The sequence below is a fragment of the Macrobrachium nipponense genome, chromosome 6, assembly GCF_015104395.2.
Source record: "Macrobrachium nipponense isolate FS-2020 chromosome 6, ASM1510439v2, whole genome shotgun sequence".
NCBI classification, from domain to species: domain Eukaryota; kingdom Metazoa; phylum Arthropoda; class Malacostraca; order Decapoda; family Palaemonidae; genus Macrobrachium; species Macrobrachium nipponense.
The window spans coordinates 42654392-42680010 of NC_061108.1; the positions used below are offsets into that span (position 1 = coordinate 42654392).

The following is a 25619-nucleotide window of genomic DNA, read 5'->3' on the forward strand; positions in this document are numbered from 1 at the left end:
GGAACCCCGACAATAACCGGGGACGTGCCTGTAATTTAGTTTTTTTTTTTTTTTTTATCTAATCCCTTGCATATCATCCTGTTTCATCTGGACGTGTTGGAAAGCTGTGGGAGTCAAAACTGACTGATATATTAAGAAATGCTTACTTTCATGAAAGCTTTTTTTGGTTTAAACTTTCTGTAGCTATTCATTTCTTTTAAATAGAAATTAATTAAAATTAGTTTTACATGTATGGCTAGACCTACTTCCATATTATAAGTACAGTAGTGCCTCAGGATACAAAATCAATCCCTTCCAAAGCAGCCTTCGTAACCTGATTTTTTTCGTATCTTGAACTACGTTTTACATGTAAATTGCCTAATTCATTCCAAGCCCTACAAAAACACTACAGTAGATTTTGTAATAAAGCTAATTGACCAATAAACAATTAAATACAACAATTTGGACCATTCAATACCTAACATAACCTTTATTGTAGTATGTACTTGTAAATAAAGTATATTAGTGTACATGATACAAGAAATACTTTACGTACATGTATGTAAATGTAGTAAAATGTGGAACCTTACCTTTCGAGTGAGGCAATCTCCGAAAGTGGCGACAGAGGAGGAGGACAAATGGCAGAAAACATGAACACTTAACTTTACGAAACATTAAAAAAATGGCAGAAAACATTAACACTAAACTTTACGAAACACATTAACAAATGGCAGAAAACATTAACACTTCTTGATTATCTCCATCTTCGTTCTCCATAGAAAGCATCCTCTTCTTTCCGTGAACTTCAGCAACATTCTTGGGACCCATGGCTAATATAACTTCAGTAATTAAGTTCACACACAACACGATAAAGTAATTTACAGTACAGACATTATTTCCAGGGTTACGACGCATGTTCCAGGGTTACGACGCCTACAACACTCATCTTGCAGATGAAATATGACACCAAAAATGCAAAATAATCAATATTTGAAGGTTTTTATATGAAAAATGCCCTAAGAATGCAGTTTACATAGTTTTCAATGCACCCAAAGCATTAAAAGTAAGGTTTTTTTAGGATTTTTGACGTTGTTCCGGCTTACAACGGAACCCCCGTCGTAACCTGGGGACTGCCTACAACAAAAGCAAATCATAACGCGAATTTACGTTAATGAAATATATATGAGCGAATGAATTCCAGTGTTTACGATAACGCTGCCGCAAAAAAATGGTCAAGGAAGGCATTTACATAGAGGCATGATGCTGACCAATGGGAGACCAGGTTCTTATGGCAGTGACTAGCATCAGGAACCAATGGGAGAGCTGGAGGATGGTGGCGAGTCTACTCAGTTGGCGGCGCGCAAGTTTTAAAATTGTTCTCAGTGGTCCAGGCGAACCTCGGACTTTACCCTTTCACAACCTGAATTATTTTCGTATACAGAAGCAAAAAAAATCTTCGTCTTTGTTTTCGTAACTTGGATTTTTCGTAAGTAGGGCCTTTCGTATGTCGAGGTTCCATTAGTTGAAAGGAAAGGAAACATGACTTTCTCATTTAAGTCTATTTCAGATATTTTTTTTTACAATAAACTGCTGTAATCAGGGGTTGTTCTTTGACAGCTGCAACAATCATAAGGTGTAACACCAGTGTAAGCAAATATTTTGGGGAATGAAAGGAAAAGTAATTTTGAGCAGAAAATGTTCTATAAACATATAAATTTTAAGGCTTCGGTTGTCGAGGGGGTGGGGTGGGATTTCAAAATAACTGTGTGAGAATTCAGATTAGCCTGAGATGTTGGGGGAGTGGTGATGCCGTATAGGAATGATGGAAGGATTAGACCGATGTGAATAAAGTATCTCCCAATAAAGTTTTACTTAGGTTTTGAAGAAAAAAATGTATGCATCATTGAATCTGTTTCCCTCCCTATCCTTGGTGTTCACTGGACACTGATAAAAACAAAAACAACAAAAAGTGAGCCTAACTGAATCTCCAGCCATCAAAAGGTAGGCTTGCTTATTCATTACTTATTCATTAGACACCTGTCAAAGATTTCAAGTTTATTTTGAAAGATATCTCCTCCATCTAAAGTATTTATCAGACACCAGTCATAACCGTAGTCCTAGTCATGATTCCTGGTTCAACAATATCGTGACGAGGCGCTAGAATTCAACACTCACAAATGAATGTTGCTCAGCAACATTTACACTACTGTATTGTTTTGCTCTCTTGTGGTGTTTCGAGGAGTTCCACTTCTAGGCCCATTTTATAAACTTTGCAGTTCTCTAAACACTTTGGTTCAGCTATGTATGATTCTCTTCGGTATATTAAGCTTTCTTGATATCTCTCTAAGAGGAACTTGTACCGAATGCAGTGCAGTAATTGTCTCTTGCTGAGCAGGGGATAGTTCTTTGACTGATCAAGGGCACATTGACATTCGATTCCCATGCACATCATGACATCGAAAATAATAGTGAGGTTGCATGGTTCACACTGTTAGGTTATTATTGTTTTTTTTTTTAAATCTTTAATAGCATTTTGTGAGTTTCCAATGGTTTCTGAAAAATTTAACAAATGAAATCGTTCTACTACCTTCAACTTATTATTGAAATAATAATATGTAAGGGCTATGTTTATGCATTACTATTAGTGAGGTGTCTCCTGTCTACTTAATAATGTGTCAGTGGTTGTGGTATGACGTTTTTTATCACTTCGTCTCATTCACGTCAATTTTGCTATATAGAAAATAGGTTTACGTAATAACATAACATGATGTTTTAAAGATATCAGTGACTGTTTTTAATGTCTTTACATAAGATTTCTTCCATCTTCAAAAAGAAAAATAGATTAGTAAGGCACAAATTGTATGTTAGGCAGGTGAACAAAAAATTATAAAACCCTGCAAAAGCTAGGTTATTGATGCATATGTACAAATTACAAATAGTGGTAATCTTTTATCAAGCATATATAGTTTGACAGCTGTTATCTGATAGGCCAGAGATGGTATATGTAAATGTTTATATGTTATGCTGTTGTGAATATATATAGCAGTGCCATGTTTTCCACCATCTGTTGGCGAACAACAAGCAAGCTTGTAGTGCTTGTAGAGGGTTAGGCCCGACATGTTGTGGGCAGGTGCACATGGGGTTGTAGTCCCGTAGGGCTCTTTTTAGTTCACCTAAACCAAATGTGTCAAAAGACTGTTTACATTTCCATTAGGTGGTATGGGTTTTAAAATCTGCAAATTTTATCTTGTGGTTTATACATATTTGTGGTGCTTTGAGATTTTTTATTTGTTGAAAATAAAACTCAGTAGTTGACTGGTTTTCATAATTGATTATTAGTGTGTGTACTACTCTTTATTTGATGACTTCCTTCTTGTCTTTCAAAGATTCAGAACATAATCCATCCTCATGTTGGTGGGCTAATGGACATTTTTGCAATTGAACAAAATTATCTATGCAATTCCTGATTGAGTCTTCTGTTTTGGTTGGTAATTGGTCTTATGCACTTAAAAATTACTCATTACAACCAGAAGACTGAGCATGCTTGTTGTTAATTAATGGTTCAGTCTTTCTGGCTTGAGTGTTGCCCCCTTTATTAAAGAATGATTTTCCTACATTGGAAACTTTAGATTTTGTATTTCAAGAGTTTTTTATCCTTTGTAGTAAGGAATGTTGATTTAAGGAACTATTTGAGTTACTTTTAGAAGATTTAGGTTTAGTGGGAGATTGATGGGTATTAGACATATTTTGTTTCATATCAGCAGCCTGATTTTCAGTAGTGCCACGTAAGGAAATATTACTGTAATCAGTGTTACCAGTTGGGATTGTTAGAGAGTGGTTAACTGGTCCATTTGCAAGCCATTTGTTGATAGTAACCTCGTTGCATACGTGATAGGGATGGAGAGTAGTTGTGAACCTCTACTTGTGATAAAGTCAGCACAATTTCTTTTTTGAACTCCTCACTTGATGCAGGTAGGGTTTCTTTGAATTGACTGCACATCTCAACATTGGATTTTTTTTCCTTTAGGTGGAGTTCTTTCCAGGATTCTTTTCATTTTGTCATTTTTGGAGTTGGAGTTATTTTGATTCTTCTTCCATTGGAGTTCCCATGGCAAGGTTATCAGAATCTTCAATGTTAATAGCAGCAGCAGTGGCCAGAATGCTGTAACTTATTTTGGGGTTTAGTACCATTAGCATGATGAATAGTTTGCATATCGTTATTATGCTGCTGCTTGATGTTAGTATGTTGATTCAGTTTTAGGTTTTTAACTACAGTTGTGAAAGAGCCTTTTTTGGTTTATCAAAGACTCCTCTTACTTTTAACTCTAGTGTAGCTTCTTTAGCTGTCATTCCTGTTCTAGCCTATAATAGTTTAAACTCTGTATTGTATTTATAAAAGATATTGCCTTATTATGATAATTTTTGTTGTGTGGCCAAATTTTGAGTATTGTGTGCACTGAAGTGGTTTTGGTATAAATGGACATACTTCTCTACTTTGCCCAAGAATTTTAATTTTAATTGGAAAACTTTAGCTAGTAAAATTTACTTTTGCAATTTTAACTTGTTTATTCTTATTCCAAGTATTCTTATCCCCCCTACTTGGAACTGAATAAACATCGAGGTCATGAATATTATTATATCTTAGTTTAAGGGAATCAAGTAGCAAGCGTCTTGTAGGTAGAGCTTCACTCACAGTGTTAGGTAAGATGACTGTACCTTGTACATAATTTAACTTTAAACGGCTTGTCATTGTTACTGTTATGCCATTAATTTCTTTTATATTCAAAAAGGAAGTTGACTGTTTTTTAGTTACTTCAAGCAACCACTCATTAGCTTTTGTATATCTGCAGTTCATTTCTTTGGATGTATTTTGTTTTTTACAATCACAGTTGGAATTTTATTTTCTGCTTTAAGGACCAGACATCTTGGCTACTTCTCTGATCCAAAAAGGTGGTCAAAATGCACCGGAGTAGGGTCCAGTCAGAAGTTTCTTTTCCTCCTTAGGCCTGCTTTGTGCATGATGCCAGTATTTCAAATCTGTCTTGCTTTTCTGTATTTAATGTCGTTGCACTCTGACGGGTGTTCTGATTCGTTGCTGGAAGCAGGTTGGTCTTTTGATGTGCTAGTGTCATCTACTGCAAAGGTGGTTAGAGGATGAGGTTCCAGCAGTCAACTGTGCTGTGGCTATATCATCAAACGTCTCAGGGGGATTCAAATGTTTATTTGTACTTTCCATAAAGATTAGAGAAAAAAAAAACTAAACCTGAAAACATTAAAAAGATATCATCAACCTTTCATGGAGTTTATTCTTCCACCAATGACACAAGTGAGAACTGACTCCCAAATGTCAGCATCCCAACATGATAAATGAGTCCAAGTATAAGCTAAACCTGCTTGCTAGGACTGTGAGTATTACAAGAATACAATCATCCCCACTCTAATCATGTTATGGGCAAATAGGATAGAATGCTGAGAGTCCTGTCCCCAGAACCAAACCCCCCTGAAATCCGTGGTCCAGCCCTGAAGAATAGTTCCACCCTTGAGATATCGAACTGGTATCCTATAAGTCCAAACATTATCAAGTAGTCAATGGTCATACCACAGTTCCCACTATTTAGCTTTAGGTATAAACCCAGTCCTAGCTATGATATCTTTTCTTATTTATCAGGTCCAGTAAATTTTTGCAGTAGTGGAAAATTCCACAAAAAAATAATCCAAAGATATATTATGATGCTATATGGGACCCTTGGACTCAAACCCGGGAACAAATTCCCGGGGCTCAAAGAACCCCCCCTCACTACATCAAGGGGAGGAACTAGAGGAGGCTGCAGGAGAGTTGTAGGTGGTAAGTGTTGGAAACAGTTGAAGGAGGAGATGGAAGAATCAGCAAATCCCTGCCAGGTGAGATTGGCAAACCATCTCGTGGAGGGGAACAAGGGGTAAAACATTCTTAGGGAATATAAAAAAATTAAAAATGACAAGGCATGTGACAAGATTGAGATGCTGAAAGTCCAGAAGAGAGGGCAGCATAGTTTAAGGAGACAAAGGCTCATAGCTGTCATAAGGGTAGAGTTTGTTGAGCATGCATAATGGCTTTTTTTTTATCTGATTGTATATTTTGCTTCATACTCTTGGATAAAAATATTTTTATAGTAAAAGGTTCTTTTATGATGTATGGGTTGTATTTACAAATATTTCTCAAGTTTCTCTACTAATTTTAGCTTGTGATAGTGCATATAGTGATCAGTTGCAGTACAGTGTTTAGCTTTACTTACAGTTTATACTGTTTATTTTTCTCATGTACCTAATTAATAAATTGTACTTTGATCCACAGTATCGTAATCTTCTTGAAGCAGAATCCCTTGACTACTCTGTCCATGTCCATTATCCTAGGGTATGGAATCACCATCAGTCATGGGATATGCAATTTAACAGCAGCAAAGCAACTTATCATTTTCTTTATTCACATAAAGACTTCTTTCAAGGTGAGTTTCTTGGTCATACAAGAGGAATGTAGAGTAGCCTTGAATACCCAGATGTTGCAGTACCCATCAATGTAGAATGTAGTTACACTTGTTATTTTGACTCACTTCCACAATAACAACTCGTCATAAGACTGAAAAAAAGCAGAAACAATATTTTACAGGTTAAAGTGTACATTGGAAGAAGTGGTGAGACTAAGTAACTCATTCTATGTACGTAATGATAATTAACTTATCAATTATGAAGACTCAATATGCAATCTTTACTGAAGAATATATTCTATATAAATACAGTAGACAGTTAAGATCACTCACCCTTTGCATTAAAAATAGGACAATTTTGGATATTTTTATATTGGTGCCTTTTTATTAACACTTATTTTAACATGATTTTTAATAATGCGATCTTAAAATTGAAAATTTGTGTAAAGTTAATTCTTCTGGTCAGTCCTTTTATAGCAGTGTTTTGAGCCCATTGAACTAGAAAAGGTTATTAAGTTCCTTTTTCCATTGTCTGCCACTAGTGAAAAGATATCAATGGCTCTTGCATTAAAAGAACCTTGAATCAACATCCACCTCAATATTTTCCCTGTAATTATACACAAGCACAGCTTTAGTTTCCTGAACAAGAAATACTTGACACTATTTGCATTATTATTATTATTATTTTATTATTATTATTATTATTATTATTATTATTATTATTATATTATTATTATATTATTATTATTATTATTATTATTATTATTAACACAATAGAAATATGAATATGGAAACAGTTCTGGGCTCAGTGCTTCCGGTTGTCGGCCTATGAAAGGATCCTTAATATCATTCTTTCTAGGTAAAATTAATCTAAAAATTACCAGAGAAAAACAAAATTAAGAAAATGTCAGTAAACTGGACTCGCTCACTCTTAAAAAAGAAGTGTCGGTATGATAATAGGGGCGAGTGAGGAACACTACCACGAGACAATCACCAATTAGAACTTCCAGTCAGAGGTCCCCCCAAGAGAGAGCTGATACCAACGGGCGATGGCAGCCGCTACTACTACTACTAGAGGACGCCACGGACAGCAGCGCCCCTAGCGGACATCCTTAATTTTAGCGCTAGCGTCAAGACGCATTTTTCCTTGTGCTGTGTTATTACGGGATTTATCTCATTAATCTACCATGGAACGCTCTGCTATTGCCACGGCTAAGTTAAGTAACAAATCATAAGTAATGTTTTAACGCATTTTATCTTCCGGGTACCAGTATTTTCCTCTTAAATAGGTCATATACGGTTCCCCGGTTGTCTCGTGCGGCGCCATGCTGCCTCGTTAAGAATTCCCGGTCCTCCATACTGGGACTTCTTATACTTATGGGCTTACTATATTACGTTTCATTGTTTTACATCGAGTTTTTAGCTAGTTTAGCCCTCCTACCATATCTCTTGTTTTTAGTTTGGTATTTAGGGCTATTATTATTATTCCGGCCCAGCACACCCGGCTTCTTGCTCTTCATCGGCTATCGCTGGCTCCGAGTAGGCTTCTGTTTCTTGGAACAGTCTGCCTCCTCCTGGGCTTCTTTCTCTTTTACTAAAAGTGTCTTTTCCATCTTTTCGATGTATATATTTATTATATTTAGGGTGTTAGGCTAGCCTAGGTGCTTGTTCCTTGTATTGGTACAGCCTGGTTCACGTGGCCCTCTCACGGTTGTGTTGCTCGCGGGCCTAGGCCACTTGCGGTCACGTGTTTCCATCGCAACCTTACCCTGCCCCTCCCCCTTTGCTCCCTTTCTGATATAGGGAGGTGCTGGGGGACCCCTTGGTTGTCATGACAACCTCAGTCGCCTTCTTTCTCTCTCCCTCTCTGAGGTGGCCAGGGGTTCCTCCCAGCGGGGGGGTATAGGGCGACCCCACTCATGAGTTGGTACCGGGTCTCCTGCGGGTAGTCGGTGAGGCGGGGGAGGAGTAGGCCATCCCTCCCCCCTCTCTCACTCCCGCCGTGTTACGCCGAGACCTTCCTCCCCCCCTCCCCATTTGCTCAGCCACCTCCCTCACTATAACGGAAGGAGCCTTCCGTCGCAGCCGGGGCACCTTTGGTTATAGATTACTGGCTCCGCTAGCGGCAGGGTGGTCACTACTAGTGGTCGGTTGCTTGCCTACTATATCCTTACATCTCTCCCCCGCTACCGGAAGGGAGCTTGCTTCTTAACCACCCGCGCACTCTTCTAGTAGACGGGCGCGGAGAGAGGTTTGTATTATTTTATTTTAAGGATATACCCTAATTTTTCAATGAATTGTGTAATATTATTATTAATGTCTACCATCCCCGCCATTTTCCGTCGTGGTTTCCTATTACCACCACTCCTGGTTGGTTTCCTTTTGTGTCCCCGCCATCAGCGGAGCTATAGCCTAGGGCACACAACCAACCTGGTTACCACACGTATTTTGGTTTTGGCGGGGCTCTGGTTTAATCTAACTTTTATCGCTCCGGCACAGCGGAGCATCTGTTAGACTGTAGGTGTTACCTGGTACTCATGTATCTTTCCACTTACAGGCTACCAACTGTCAGGTCCCAGCGTGCAACGCGACGTTTGTAACGACCCTGCGGACACGATGAGTGGCAGGTCTCACCGCCCCCTGTGCCACGTCATACAATGAGATGATCGTCTGGCACCCAGAAGCCTGCGCCATCTGCTACGACCTAGTCGGTCAGCTGGGAGAGGGGTAAAAAGGGGTAATCCGTTATAGGCTTCCTTATCATTTACTACAACTCTTAGTCATAAGTTTGTTAACCCCGTTCCGCCACTAGAAGCTAATCTCGCCTTTTCTTTTCAGGCTACTGGTGTGAGGGAAGTCGCCCTAGCTACCCTGAAAGCCGTGGGTGGGCGGCTTCGGGAAGAACGCCGCCAAAGAAAGGCCAGCCATACATTCTTGATAAGAAGCTGGCCGTCCAGATCTTCCCCGCGGGCAAGTCGGACTGGTACGTTGACCCCTTGTCCGCAGGCCCCTCTGATAGCCTCCATCCAGCAAGACCTCCAGCAACCTCCTTTGGGGTCGTTAGCCTCCCAGGAGGTCAAGCGGTCCCGGACGTCGCTGCCCTGGACCTTAACGTCGAGCCCATGGCGGTAGGGGTAGAGGATTTGTTGGTTGAGGTAGGTGTGTCGGGCGCCCAAGGTCTTTCCTTGGGTGCTCCTGGATCTTCTCCTGTCCCTTCATCGAGTGCTTCTTTCCAAGGCTTTGTGGGATCTGAGATCCCTACCCTCGCTCCCGCTCTCTCTGTACCCCCAAAGGTGAAGGGACAGAGAGAACCGAAGACCCTGGCCAAGACAACTCCTAGGAAGTCGTCTTCGTCTTCTTCAAAAGCCTAGGAAGTCTTCGACTTCCTACGCCGACGCGGTGAAAGCGAAGCCGAGCTCTTCTCACTCAAAGAGCTCTAGAAGCAAAGCTTCTAAGGAGAAGGCTCGCGCTCCCGCCGAGCCAGTGCCTTCTCCCGCCTCCACCGCTTCCACTCCGGCTACGCCGGTAGGAGGAGCAGGGCCTAGCACCTTTGATCCCTCTGCTTTCTCAGCAGTGGTGATGCAAACAGGTGGGCGAGCTGGTTTGGCTCGCAAGTCTCCGCCCTGGGGACGAGATTCGAGCAGATGTTCGCACAGTTGTCGAGCACTCTGTCTCAATCAGGCCAGTCAATACAAGATCTCTCTAACAGGGTTAGGAGAATGAGGACCGAGTAGCCGGGCTATCTCAGGTTCCTCTTTCCAGTCTCCCCAGTGCCAAGCACTGGCATTTCTCCAACTCCCGCCATACGACTCTCTGCCAGCTTTCTCCATGGAGAAAACCCATGGAGAGTAGCTGCCTACGCTCCTTTCAAGGATGGGATGATCTCTATCCCGGAGTGTGGAACTTGGAGGATTGAGGACTTCGAGTTTTACCCTCCGGGTCTGACGCAGCCTTTCATCGGTTATGCTAGGCTGACTGTAACGGCTCTGACTAGGGAAGACAAGATCTCTAGAGAGTCTGTCCTATATAGTAGAGATCATGCTCAGCGGGAAGGGTTCACTGCCTTGAGGACTGGGAGTGTACGAACACTAAACTCCAGGCCTACAAGAGTCCCTTTACTATTTTTGCGACGGAAGAGGAGGTTTCTCTTCCGTTCGCCACGAAATTAGTAGAGAAGTCCCTTCAGGCAGTCCACCCTCAAAGGATGAGCCCATCCCCACAGTTGAGGGAGGCGGAGTCTACTTCTCCGCTCTTCCCGGCTTTCGGAGAATTGTGGGAGAACTTGCCAGCTACGTTCACGCTTGGTAAGCTCAAACCGGACTGCGCCATGGACCAGTTCGGCGAGAAGCTACCAAGGATGCCGGATTCTCTAATCCAGGCAAGAGTTTGATGAGCGAACAGGTTTGGCAGGAGGTCCCTCAATTCCCTTTATAATCACGGAAATGGCTGCTCTCTCTTATGCTACGGAACCGCTGTTCAAGATTTTGGCAAAATCTCAGTTTCCAGACGGTACTAACAGACGCTTTCGACTTTTCTTCCAGGCTAGGAGGAATTGCCGGAAGCATGTTCTTTACAGGAGTGTACTATTAGGCACGAGCGAATAGACTCTTGGCTTCTAGCATGTGGGGAGCGGATCTCTTCCCAGAGTCCGCTGTCAAAGAAGTGCACCACGAAGCTGCTAGGCTCAACCAGAGCCTTAGAGCTAGGTGGGGTATTTCCTCGAAGAGGAAACAAGAATCCGTCCCCACTGCTGGTAAGAAGCAAAAGAAGGCTGGTAAGAGGTTCCAGCCGTATCAGAAACAAACACCAGCAACAGCAGCAATTTGTGCAGGCTGTCCCAGTTACCCAACAAGGACAACCTGCTAGTTCGAAGCAGAACCAGCCAATCCTCCTGTTGTCCCCTCAGTCACAGCCATCCACCTCCTACGCAATCTCGCCGGCCTTCAACCCTTCATATGAGGCTCAAGGTTACAAACAACCAAGGGGTAGAGCGAGAGGTTACTTTCGTCAGCGTGGCGCAGGAAGGGCAACAAGGAGGCAGGCAGTTCAGAGGAGGGCGTGGTGGTCAACCCGCCCATCAACAATGAGGCTCACCCCAAGTAGGAGGGAGGCTGTTCCTCTTCCGCCACAGGTGGGGGTTCAGCAATTGGGCACAGAGCATAGTGTCCAAAGGATTGGGTTGGAGTTGGATCAAAGAGCCTCCTCCAATCAAATCATTCCACCAGATACCATCAGAGGAATTGACAGATTACGCGGAAGAACTCCTTCAGAAAGGAGCTATTGCGAGAGTCAAGCATCTAAAATTTCAAGGTCGCTTATTCAGCGTGCCAAAGAAATGCTCAACAAAAAGAAGGGTAATCTTAGACTTGTCAAAGCTAAACTCTTTCATTCGTTGCGACAAGTTCAAGATGCTTACCCTCTCGCAAGTAAGGACCTTACTTCCGCGTGGAGCCGTCACTGCTCCATCGATCTTACAGACGCATACTATCATATCCCTATAGCCAGTGGCACTTCCGCCCATTCCTAGGATTCAGGCTAGGAAATCAAACATTCTCATTCAAAGTGATGCCCTTCGGTCTGAATGTATAGCCCCAGGGTATTCACAAAAATAGCAGAAGTGGTGTACAACAATTGAGAGCTCAGGGAATCATGGTAGCAGCATACCTCGACGATTGGTTGATCTGGGCACCAACAGTCGAGGAATGTCTCAAAGCCACCAAAAAGGTAGTTTACTTTCTGGAAACATCTGGGGTTCCAAGATAAACAAAACGAAATCCAGACTTACTCCAGAGTCTCGTTTTCAGTGGCTAGGAATCCAAAGGGATTTGTCTTCCACAATCTGTCAATTCCAGTGGCCAAACGGAAGGAAATAGCAAAATCTGTCAGGCAATTTCTCAAATGCAAACAAACGTCAGGAGAAACCAGGAGAGAATCCTAGGGTCCCTTCAGTTTGCTTCGGTAACAGATATCCTCCTGAAGGCAAGGCTGAAAGATTTAAATCGAATTTGGCGATCAAGAGCAAACACCAAATATCGAGACAAGTTGTCAGTAATCCCACAGATCCTCCGCAATCAACTCCGTCCCTGGTCAAAAAAGTAAAGAACTTAGCCAAGAAAGTACCCCTTCAATATCCCCTTCCAGTGTTAACCATTCACACGGACGCCTCCCTGTCCGGGGGTGGGGGGAGGGGGGATACTCTCAGTTCAAACAGGTTCAGGGGACTTGGTCAGTTCAATTTCGCCAGCTCCACATAAAACGTGTTGGAAGCAATGGCAGTATTTCTTACCTTGAAGAGACTGCTTCCCCCAAAGAAGTCTCATCTAAGGCTAGTTTGGACAGTGCAGTGGTAGTTCATTGCATCAACAGAGGAGGGTCCAAGTCCAAGCATGTCAATCATGTCATGATAGCCATCTTTGCCTTAGCAAACAAACACAAATGGCATCTGTCTGCCACTCACCTGGCAGGAGTAAGAAATGTGATAGCAGACGCCCTGTCCCGGTCAGTTCCTCTGGAATCAGAATGGTCTCTAGACGACGGGTCATTCCAGTGGGTAAGCCTGAGAGTCCCAGGTCTCCAAGTGGATCTCTTCGCCTCACAAGCGAACCACAAGCTCCCCATGCTATGTGGCCCCCAACCTGGACCCTCTGGGCTTATGGCCACGGACGCCCTGTCGTTGGACTGGAATCAGTGGAGGAGAATTTATGTTTTTCCTCCAGTAAAATCTTCTCTTGAAAGTCCTAAGCAAACTAAGGTCTTTCAAAGGGATAGTAGCTCTGATTGCACCGGACTGGCCCAAGAGCAACTGGTATCCTCTCCTTCTGGAATTGGGTCTCCGACCTCAACGGATCCCCAATCCCAAGCTATCACAATCAGTACAAATGAGGACTGTGTTCGCTTCCTCAGGAATTCTCCAGACCCTAACTTTATGGACTTCATGAAGTTTGCGGCTAATAAAGATGCTAATATTGATCCACAGAATATTCTCTTCCTAGAATCAGATAAGAGAGAGTCAACATTAGACAATATGGACTCAGCTGTTAAAAAATTAGCATCTTTCTTGAAAGAATCGAACACTACAACCATGACAGTTAATCTGGCTATATCCTTTTTCAGATCCTTGTTTGAAAAAGGTTTAGCAGCTAGCACTATTACCACTCATAAATCGGCTTTGAAGAAAATCTTTCAAGTAGGTTTTCAGATAGATCTGACTGAATCTTATTTCACGTCTATCTCTAAAGCCTGTGCTAGACTTAGACCTTCCCAAAGGCCTACTACAGTTTCATGGTTCTTAAATGATGTCCTCAAACTAGCTTCAGATACTGACAACTCATCTTGTACATTCATAATGCTCCTGAGGAAAAAACAAAAATTATTCTTATTAAGCCTAGCCTCAGGAGCTAGAATTTCAGAACTGTCGGCTCTATCCAGGGAATGCGGGTCATGTGGAATTCCTCCCATCAGGAGAAGTTCTACTTGCTCCGGATCGTAGCTTTTTAGCCAAAAAACGAGGATCCTCTTGCAAGGTGGGCCTTGGAAGGTTATCCCACTTCCCCACCCCAGGGAATCCTTCTCTCTGCCCAGTATCAACTCTTAGAGCCTTTCTATCTCGTACTTCTTCAAGATCCTCAGGTGCTCTCTTCATGAGAGAAAAAGGTGGTACTTTGTCAGTAAAAGGTATTAGACAACAAATCCTTTACTCATTAAACAAGCCAATCCTGAGTCATTTCCAAAAGCACATGATATCAGGGGAGTAGCCACCTCAAATTAATTATTTTCAACATATGAACTTTCAGGATCTTAAAAAGTATACTGGATGGAAATCCCCGACAGTCTTTAAACGCCATTATCTAAAGTCCTTGGAATCTTTAAAGTTGTTTTCAGCAGTAGCAGCGGGAAACATTGTTTCCCCTGATACTGCATAGTAGTTGTAGTATAGATCCAGGTCTCCTTTCTACCTACATCATCCAACATGCCCTCACCCTATCGCCAGGCTACTCGAATATCATAGCCTTAGCCGCTGAATCTATAGTGGATTGTCCCTTTTTTTTTTTTTTTTTTTTTTTTTTTTTTTTTTTTTTTTTTTTTGCTAGGGACATCCACACTTGTACTGATAGTGTACTTCAGTGTACCTACCCTTATTTTTATGCTAGGGTAGGACACAATATGTTTGTATATATTTTGCCAAACTTGTATTAATGATGGACTTCAGTGTACCTACCCTTATTTTTATGCTAGGGTAGGACACAATGTGTTTGTATATTTTGTAAATCTGTTCAAGTAAATCCCTTTTTGTTTATATTACATGCATCACTGTAATTTACTATAATTATCATTTAAGTACTTTAAGTTTACTAACGTTCTGTTGTTTTACTGTTTAGTATAAGTTAGTTTAAGTGCTTAATTTGTATGCTGTAATTGATTTACTTATATTATATCCATCATTTTACACTGCTTTTCATTTGTTCCTTTTTCCCATCTTGTCTGTTTCTCTGTACTCTTTCATAGGCCGACACGAGCTGAGCCCACCCAGAAAAGGATTTTGACGAAGGAAAAATCTATTTCTGGGTGATTGGCTCGTGTCGCCCTATGAAACCCCCCCTTTTATGGTTTTTTCCCCCTTTTTACCCCCCCTTGCAGGACAAGATGTTTTTAGATTAAGGATGTCCGCTAGGGGCGCTGCTGTCCGTGGCGTCCTCTAGTAGTAGTAGTAGCGGCTGCATCGCCCGTTGGTATCAGCTCTCTCTTGGGGGGACTCTGACTGAAGTTCTAATTGGTGATTGTCTCGTGGTAGTGTTCCTCACTCGCCCCTATATCATACCGACACTTTTTTAAGAGTGAGCGAGTCAGTTTTACTGACATTTTCTTAATTTTGTTTTTCTCTGGTAATTTTAGATTAACTTTACCTAGAAAGAATGATATTAAGGATCCTTTCATAGGGCGACACGAGCCAATCACCCAGAAATAGATTTTTCCTTCGTCAAAATCCCTTTTTTTATAGAGAGAGAGAGAGAGTTACACTATGACATACATATCTTGTGGAGGAGAGAGAGAGAGAGAGAGAGAGAGAGAGAGAGAGAGAGAGAGAGAGAGAGAGAGGATTGTCCTTACAATATTTGAAAGAGTGAAATTGGAAAGAATATTGTATTTATTGATATTTAAGATACTCACAATTGAATTTTGTAATTACAGTTATATTAATTAAATATTATACATATTATAGTATTATTTTATTGCAAAATATTAATAATAAATTTATTACATACATGTATCATAAAAATGATCTCAATCTCAATAAGAGAGAGAGAGAGAGAGAACGAGAGAGAGAGAAGAGGAGAGAGAGAGGAGAGAGAGAGAAGAGAGAAACCATTAAAAATCCTGACCATTATATGGCACTATTCCCCTCCCCGTTCACATTACTTGACATATTTGACAGCTTCCTGAGCTCCAAGCATTCTCTGGAGTTGAGAGAAGGTAGGGAAATTGATACAGAGAAAAGACAAAAAAAAGGAAGAATAATTTCATTTGAAATTACAGTTAAATTATTATTATTATTATTTAGTATTATTATTATTATTTTTTTTTTTTTATATATAGTAGTGTGGGTTCCGGGTTGCATCCTGCCTCCTTAGGAATCCATCACTTTCTTACTATGTGTGCCGTTTCTAGGATCACACTCTTTCTGCATGAGTCCAGGAGCTACTTCAGCCTCTAGTTTTTCTAGATTCCTTTTCAGGATCTTGGGATCGTGGCCTAGTGCTCCTATGATTATGGGTACGATTTTCCACTGGCATATCCCATATTCCTTTCTTATTTCTATTTTCAGATCTTGATACTTATCCATTTTTTCTCTCTTTCTCTCAACTCTGGTGTCCCATGGTATTGAGACATCAATGAGTGATTACTTTTCTTCTTGACTTTGTCAATCAACGTCACGTCTGGTTCTGTTTTTGCACGTATCACCCTATCCGTTCTGATACCATAGTTCCCAGAGGATTCTTTGCCTGATCGTTTTCTATTACTCCTTCAGGTTGGTGCTCGTACCACTTATTACTGCAAGGTAGCGATGTTTCTTGCACAGGTTTCCAGTGGAGGGCTTTTTGCCACTGAATCATGCCTCTTTTTGTACTGGTTCTGTGCAAGTTACAAGTGACCGGCATTCGCTTGCTATGTGGTTTATGGTTTCATTTTCGTATTGCCATTTCCTTCCACATATGGGAGAGATGTTATTATTTTCCGTCTATCGTACTTTGAACATATCTGGTTCTTAGGGCCTGATCTTGTTGCCGCTATTATCATTCCTTCAGTTTCCTTCTTGAGCTCCCCTCTGTAGCCATTGCCAATTGTCATCGCTGGCTAGTTCTTTAGTCTGTCTCATGTATTGTCCGTGCATGGTTGTTTGCCAGTCCTCTGTTCTTTCTGTCTTTCTCTGTCTCTGTTATATTTGTGGGTCTTCGTTTTCTACTTTATTAGTCCTTCTTCCCATGCACTCTTTAGCCCCCACTCGTCTTCATCTGGTTTTTTCAGATATTGCCCCAGTGCTCTGTTTATTATTATTATTATTGATTATTATTATTATTATTAATTATTATTATTATTAATTATTAGTTATTATTATTAATCATTTGGAAATATGATAAACACACAACATCTACCTTAAAAATTCTCTCTATTCAGTAAGAGAGAGGAGTTATCTTTTACATAAGTGAAATGGAAAAGGTTATTTGTTTTTATCTCTTTAAAATACTACTACATAAAAATTTTGTAATTAAGTTTTATTATATTATTAATATTATTATATATTATTATTATTATTATTATTATTATTATTTTATTATTATTATTATTATTATTAACAAATGAAAATATCAATAAACATATTACATACTAGTACCATAAAAATTCTTTCATCTCGGTAAGAGAGAGAGAGAGAGAGAGAGAGAGAGAGAGAGAGAGAGAGAGAGAGAGAGAGAGAGAGAGAGAGAGAGGAGTTAGTTAGTTAGTTAGTTAGTTAGTTAGTTAGTTTATCTCTCTGTTCCCTCAGAAAATACTTCTAATGCTTCCTGCGAAACAGGAGGAGAGAGTTACCACTATGACATATCTTGTGTGGAGAGAGAGAGAGAGAGAGAGAGTTATTCTTATTTAAAAGAGTGAAATGGATAGATTATTGTATTTCTATAAAATACTATCACATAATATGAATTTTGTAAATTCAGTTGTATTAATATTATTATATTTGAAAGTATTAATAAACATATAGTACATGTACCATAGAAATTCTCATGTCTCAATAAAAGAGAGAGAGAGAGAGAGAGAGAGCGAGAGAGAGAGAGAGAGAAATTACATGAACACTTAGTGGCAACAACACAGCAGCTCCTCCCCCTTCGATCACATTAGTTGATATATTAGACAGTTTTAGTACCTGGAGTTAGAAAGAGAACACTAGGATATCCTTCATTCTTACATAATTTTTTAAATTTATAAAATAAAATCTTACTAATTCACTATAGTATTTTCTTTAATGAATTTATATTATTTTTGTTTACATTAATATTAATATTTGAAAATAGTAAGTCATTTATCTATCATACAAAAAACATACATCTCTGTGAGAGAGAGAGAGAGAGAGAGAGAGAGAGAGAGAGAGAATTATTTTTATGTAGTATCATTTAATCTTATTAAACTTACTAATACAGTAATAATCAATCAATATTTGAAAATTAGTAAATCATTTTTTATCATAAATAATGTATTTAGTCCTGAAAATATTAAAGTACACTTATTATTAATTATTTTCATCGGAAAACCCTGCGAATAGCCGAATTTCCCACAAGTAATGGGTAGATATGGTTCAGAGAGAAATCCCCGAATCCGGAGAACATGAATAAGGGGGGCCCACTTTACTGTGTAAGACGATTTTTATGTGCTTTGGAATTTGTTGTTGAAGGTAACAATAAGCATTCCCAGGTGCTCAGAATCATTAAATGTAGTGTACGTATGTTAAATAAATTATGGGGTTTCAGGGGAGCATCGATGTCATAAGACCCCATTAATAAGTAAATGACGTATGATGGAAGGATTTGCTTCAAAGTTTTACCATTTATTTTACAATTAATAATGAAAATTCTCTTGTGGGGAAATTTAGAAATTCAACTTCTAATTTCATTTGTTTTGCATTTAGAAATTCAACTTCTAATTTCATTTGTTTTGCAATTTCAAAAATTGATGGCATCACTTTTCAAAATTAATATGTAAAAGTAAAAGTTGCACAGAAAATCAATTTTTCTGAAGACAAAATAGATATACATGTGTAGTTATTTTATGCTTTGTAAAATTTCTGTGATTTTTTTTACTTCTTGGAGAATAAGCATTAGGACATCTAGAGCAAGTTACCCAATCGTATCTTTATAACCCAATTTCTCTGACAAGTCCGATAGAGAAAATAGGATATTTCTGGGCTCAGCTCGGTCGCTGCGCGAAATAGATATACATGTGTAGTTATTTTATGCTTTGTAAAATTTCTGTGATTTTTTTACTTCTTTGGAGAATAAGCATTGAGGACATCTAGAAGCATAAGTTACCCAATAGTATCTTTATAACCCAATGTCTTTCTTGGGACAAGTCGAATAGAAGAAAATAATGGATAGATTTTGGGGCCGCAGCTCGTGTCGCTGCGCGAAATATCCTTTAATCTATTATTTCTAGGGTAAATGTACTAACACATACCAGAGAATAAATAAAATAAAGAAAAAGGTCAGTATAACTGACTCGCTCACCCTCCAAAAGGGTGTCGGTATGAACACTAGGCGAGTGAGACCACTACCACGAGCCAAATGCCAATAGAAATCTCCCACTACAAAAACCCTCCAAGAGGAGAGCCGACCCACCCAAAGAGTGAGCAGCTCCGTACTACTACTACTCCATCCCATGCTGCCGACTGCTGCGCCTCTAGTGGCCATCCTTTTCAGTTAGCGCACACGAGTCACACGTGCTATTTTTCTCTCTGTGTTTTTTGTTGCCCTTTCGTTGGATTTATCTATAATGGAGCGTGCAGCTATCGCAGCAGCTAAGTTAAGTACTCAGTAATTGATGGTTAGTTGGTTTTTTTTTCCGGCCCTGAGACAGTATTTGCCCGTTTTTTAGGTATAAATACGTACTCTGGGTCGGAAGCATGGCAGCATTGTTCTGCCTCATGGTGGGTTCGTTCCTGGTCTCCCATACCTGAAAACATCCCTTATCTATGTACGCTCTATATTATTTATCCGTTTTACTTAGGGTACTGTCTACTCAGGTTTGTCATGCATGCATGTCTTTTACCTTATGTAGGCTTCTTCTTTCCCAGACCCTAGTCCCGGCTCTTAGTATCGGCCTCTGACTAGCTTTGAGTGGTAGACTTTCCTTCGGTTAGTCGTACACTCCTGGATTTTTTCTCCTACTATATTGTTTTCTTTCTTTTAATTTTAATTTTATTTATTTGTACCATGTTTTTTGTATGGTTTAGGTTAGTTAGGCATCTGGCTTAGCCTAGGGTCCTGGCTCATTGAGCCTATACTACGCTCATCAGTTCGGTTGCTTCCCTATAGCATCTCTCTGATCAGTTGGTTTTGGCCAGTGGGCCTTTATGCTCCATGCTTTTCAGTTCAGTTGCTTCCCAGATAGCATCTCTCTGATCAGTTGGCGTTTGTCCTAGGCTTAGTTGTTTTGTTTTGGTCTTACCGCCTCGTGGTCACTACGCGATCACGAGTCAGCCAGACGCCATGCCCAGTCACCTTCCCCCCCCCTCCCGCTCTTCCATAGAGTCGGGGGAGGGTGGGTCGGTCTGCCCATGCTCGCTCCACATACCCGAGCCTGTTTCCCTCTCTCCCCCCAGGCGGAGGGGCCAGGGAGACAGGGGGACAGACCCAGACTGGACTCGACCTCTCCGGCTTCTCGGTCCGGCCGAGGGTGGTAATGTGGTGGGGGGTACTGGCCTTTCCCCCCATCCGTTGCTTCCTTGTCGCTCCGTGTTCGCTCGAGCCTGTATGTCTTCTCGCTCTTTCCCACCTTACTAGGGCTCCTTTCATGATCGGAGTCCTGGCATCCAGCGGAAAGATGTTAGTCCACCCCCCAGTAGAGTGGACCGGAACATACAGTGTCCCTGCCCTGCAACCTTACCGTATTGCCGAGTTACTACACTCCGCTACGCACTGGACTTGGTCCGGTTCGTTTGAGTTTTAGGTTTAAGTGTTATTAGATAACTATAAGTTTTATCTTAAGTACCTTAAAACCTTCCCCCCCCCTATTACGTGTCTTACCGGATCTCTCCGGGATTATAGCCTATTCAGGGCGAAGCAGGGGGGGGGTTATGCCCAAAAATTTTTTTCCGAGTCTCCGGCACGCAAACGGAGTTCTGTCCTTTAGCCTGTAAGTGATGTTCTTTAAGATACTCATGTGTCTTCCCACTTACAGACCACCAACTGTGAGCATCCGGGATGCGCCGCCACACTTCAGGACCCATGTGGACACGAAGTTTGCCGGTCCCATGCTCCATGCGCGACTCTGCACGGGACATCCAGGTCTGGTACCATGAGACGTGTACCATATGTTACGATCTGGTGAGCCAGCTTTTAGAAGGGGTAAGTATTCCATCTCCGGTAGCTGCTCCGCTTCTGTTTTAGTGCTTAAGTTTTCATCATTCACTTTAACTTAAGGCATCTAAGTTTAAGTTATACTTTAAGTTTTAGTTTTAAGTGATTCTTAAATCTAATCTACGCCCTCTCTTCCAGGCGCCGGCAGTGAGGGATACCGCACTGGCAACCCTGCGGGCCTGGGTCGGCGGTTTGGGAAGAACGCCGCCAAGGGTATGCCCTTACATCTTAGAGAAGCGGTTGGCGCTGTTAATCTTCCCCGGAGGCAAGGCGACAGGATACGTCGACCCAGTAGAGGCGGCCCCGACTATCGCCTTCATCCAACAACAGCTGGCTGCCTCATTAACTGACCAAGACCAGGATATCTCCACGGATGTCGCGACTTTAGATATTAATGTGGAACCTATGGTAGGTGTAGACGACCTGTTGGTCGAGGTAGGTAAAGTGGACACCCAAGGGTCACCCTTGGGTGTAACTGTTTCTTCTTCTACTCCTGCAAACCTCTCCATCCTTCCAAGGCTTTACAGGTGATGAAGTTGTATACTCCTCCTGACGCTTCGGTTAGACCTAAGGTCAAGGGTCAAGCAGTGAAATCCTTGTCTAAGACGTCGTCGTCGTCTAAGAAGACGGCTTCGGCGTCATCCTCCTCGCGTAAGTCTCCGGCTGGTAATCCCGGAGCAGACAGGTCTAAAGCTTCTAGCTCCGGCTCTAAGTCCTCGAGGAGTAATCCTCCAGAGAGAGATCTCGCCCTCCGGCAGAGTCACCAGTTCCGCTACCCTTGGTTCCGATTCAGAGCCCCTCACCTCCGCAGCAGCTCCGGCCTTGGACTCCAATGCTTCGGCCTGTTGCAACAGGTGGGGCGACCTGGTTGGGTCCCTAAAGAGTAGCATGGAACAAATGATCTCTCGTTTGTCGGATAGGATTACTTCCCAGGACTCCATTATAGCCGGACTGAGAGAAGCCCCTCTAGCCTCTCCTCCACTTTCCAATACGGAGTGGAACTCAGCTTCCTCCGTATGACTCGCTACCTCCGTTCTCGATGAACAATCCATGGAGAGTAGCGTCATACGCCCCCTTCCAGGACGGTCTCATTTCAATACCGGAATTTGGAACTCGAAGGATAGAGGACTTCGAGTTCTACCCGGAAGACCTCCAGCCTCCGTTCATAGGCTACGCAAGGCTTACAGCTTCAGCCATGGTTCGGGATGATAGGGTACCAAGGAGACAGTCCTCTATTCACGAGACCAGGCTCAGAGAGAATGGCTCAGGTGTTTAGAGGACATGGATTGTTCTAATACCAAGATACAACCTTTTAAGAGTCCCTTTACCATTTTCACAATGGATGGAGAGTACCCCGCTCCCGTTCCTGACAAAGATCGCGAGGTCTACCATCCCAGCGGCCCAGAAGGGGGAACCCATGCCTCAATTGAAGGAAGCAGATCCCACATCTCCGTTGCTCCCCTCAGCCGGAGAATTGTGGGAAGACTTGCCGAACACCTTCTCAGCTGGCAAACTCAAACCTGACTGTGCTATGGAGCAGTTTGGTGAAAAAAGATACCCCAGGCTCCCAGATAGCCTTATTCAGGCTGAATTTGACGCGAAATCGCGATTAGCCAGTCAATTAAACTCTATGGCTATGTCCGAGGTAGCAACCATAGCCTATGGCTCAGAACCGCTTTTTTAAACTCATGACCCAAAGCCCTGACTCAAACGGTACAGTCGGATATGTTTGAGTTTGCCACTGCTAGAACGAATTGTAGGAAGCATGTCCTACAAGAGGCAACCATTCGACATGAGCCGAATAGGTTACTCTCTCTAGCATCTGGGGAGCAGATCTCTTCCCAGAAGCTATGGTGAAGGAAGTCCAGTCAGAGGCTACGAGGCTGAACCAGAGCCTTAAGGACCGTTGGGGCCTTACGGCTAAGAGGAGGCAAGACCTAACACCTAAAGGTAAGGGGACAGAGGAAACCTAGGCGTTTCCATCCTTACCAGAAAAAGCAGCCACGCTTTTCTCAGCAAGTTCCAGCGGTGCCCTTAGTGCAAACAGCCCAACCTTCCACTTCTAAGGCTCAATCACAACCAATTTATGTGATATCCCCTCAGCCTCAGCCCTCCACCTCTTAGCCATCTCTCCAGCTTACAATCAAGCCTTCGAGAGTCAAGCTTCACAGAAGTATGACCGCTCGGGTAAGGGAGGCAGAGGGTAAGCGTTCCTTTCGTGGAGAGGGTCGGGAGGCCCCTTTAATAATAGGGGAAAGCACTTCAGAGGAGGTCGAGGCGGTTACCAGAACCAATGAAGAACTTCAGGTAGGTGGGAGGGGGAGGTGTTTCACTTCGCCACCGGTGGAACTTCAGCGAATGGGCTCAGAGCATAGTGTCAAAAGGCCTGGGTTGGAGCTGGTTGACGAACCCACCTCCATCCAGACCTTTCCGTCAAACTTCCTTCCAAGGAATTGACAGAGTACGCAGAGGACCTCCTTCAGAAAGGAGCTATAGCGAGAGTCAAGAGATTAAAATTTCAAGGTCGCTTGTTCAGCGTGCCAAAGAAAGGCTCACAAAAAAGAAGGGTAATCTTAGACTTGTCCCGCTTAAACTTAGCCATCCGCTGCGACAAGTTCAAGGTGCTCACGATCTCGCAGGTGCGGACCTTACTTCTCCCGTGGGGCCGTCACCACCTCTATCGATCTTACAGGACGCCTACTATCATATCCCTATTGCAAGACCACTTCCGTCCATATCTGGGTTTTCAAGATAGGAGACCAGACATTCTCCTTCAAGGTAGTTCCCTTCGGACTCAACGTGGCACCCAGGGTGTTCACGAAACTAGCGGAAGTGGTAGTGCAACAACTCAGGTCACAAGGGATTATGGTAGTAGCGTATCTCGACGATTGGTTGATCAGGCTGGGCAAACAGTCGAGGAATGCAACGAGCTACACTGAAAGTGATTCAGTTCCTGGAAGTATCTAGGCTTCAAGATAAACAGGACCAAGTCAAGACTCATCCAGAGTCAAACTTTCAGTGGCTGGGCATTCAATGGAATCTATCCTCCCATACTCTGTCGATTCCATCAACCAAAAGGAAAGAAATAGCGAAGTTCCCAGTCAAGCAATTTCTAAGTCACAAACTGGCGTCAAGGAGAGCTCAGGAGAGGATCCTGGGTTCTCTCCAGTTTGCATCAGTGACGAACGTCTAAATGAAAGCCAAACTGAAAGACCTAACCAGAATCTGGCGCTCACGAGCAAATGTCAGGTCCAGGGACAAACTATCCTCAGTCCCTCTGATTCTAAAGAATCGACTTCGGCCGTGGGCGAAAGTCAAGAATTTGTCAGTGTCAGTACCCCTTCAGTTCCCTCCACCAGGGATCACCATCCACACAGACGCGTCCTTAAGCGGTTGGGGAGGGTATTCCCAGGTCAAAAAGGTTCAAGGAACTTGGTCACCTCAGTTCAGTCAGTTCCATATAAACGTACTGGAGGCAATGGCAGTGTTCTTGACTCTAAAAAGGGTTACGCCCACCAAAGTACTCCCACATAAAGCTAGTTCTGGACAGCGCAGTGGTAGTACATTGTATAAACAGGGGAGGCTCCAAGTCACGTCATCTAAATCATGTCATGGTAGCCATCTTCTCCCTGGCAGACAAGTTCAGTTGGCATCTCTCCTCCACTCACATAGCTGGAGTGAGAAACGTCATAGCAGACGCGTTATCCCGATCAGTGCCCCTAGAGTCGGAATGGTCACTGGACAACAGTTCGTTCCAATGGATCCTTCAAAGAGTTCCAGGGCTACAAGTGGATCTCTTCGCATCTCAAGCGAATCACAAACTGCCGTGTTATGTAGCCCCCAACCTGGACCCTCTGGGCCTATGCCACGGACGCCCTGGCTCTAGACTGGAAACAACTGGAAGAAGATTTATGTCTTTCCTCCAGTGAATCTTCTCATGAAAGTTTTAAACAAACTCAGAACATTCAAGGGTCAAGTGGCTCTAGTAGCCCCAGACTGGCCGAAGAGCAATTGGTATCCCCTAATTCTGGAGCTGGGCCTTCGTCCTCTTCGGATCCCCTATCCCAGGCTCTCCCAGTCAGTACAAACGAAGACTGTGTTCGCTTCCTCAGGGATTCTCAAAACCCTAACTTTATGGACTTCATGAAGTTTGCGGCAAAAAGAGATGCGAATATTGACCCTCAGAATATTCTCTTCTTGGAATCCGATAAAAGGGATTCAACTTTGAGACAGTATGATGCTGCTGTCAAAAGTTAGCAATCTTCCTGAGAGAATCAGATATAGAATCATGACAGTTAATTCAGCTATATCCTTTTTCAGATCCTTATTTGAAAAAGGTTTAGCAGCTAGCACGATTACGACAAACAAGTCAGCCTTGAAAAAGATATTTCAATTTGGGTTCAACATAGACTTGACGGATTCCTACTTCTCGTCTATTCCTAAGGCATGTGCTAGACTTAGACCTTCTGTAAGGCCTACGTCAGTTTCATGGTTCTTAAACGATGTTCTAAAACTGGCTTCAGAAACCGATAATGACACATGCTCGTTTATA

General features: G+C 42.3%; 1 protein-coding gene across 1 annotated transcript in view; it reads left to right on the plus strand.

The window, feature by feature from the left end:
• The window catches only part of LOC135216293 (bridge-like lipid transfer protein family member 1), a gene marked incomplete in the record, with an annotated part of 368522 nt that overhangs the window by 178248 nt on the left and 164655 nt on the right, over positions 1–25619 (plus strand). Inside the window, 1 exon segment of the mRNA XM_064251459.1 lies at positions 6314–6464. Within this exon segment, the coding sequence (XP_064107529.1) occupies positions 6314–6464 (151 nt within the window).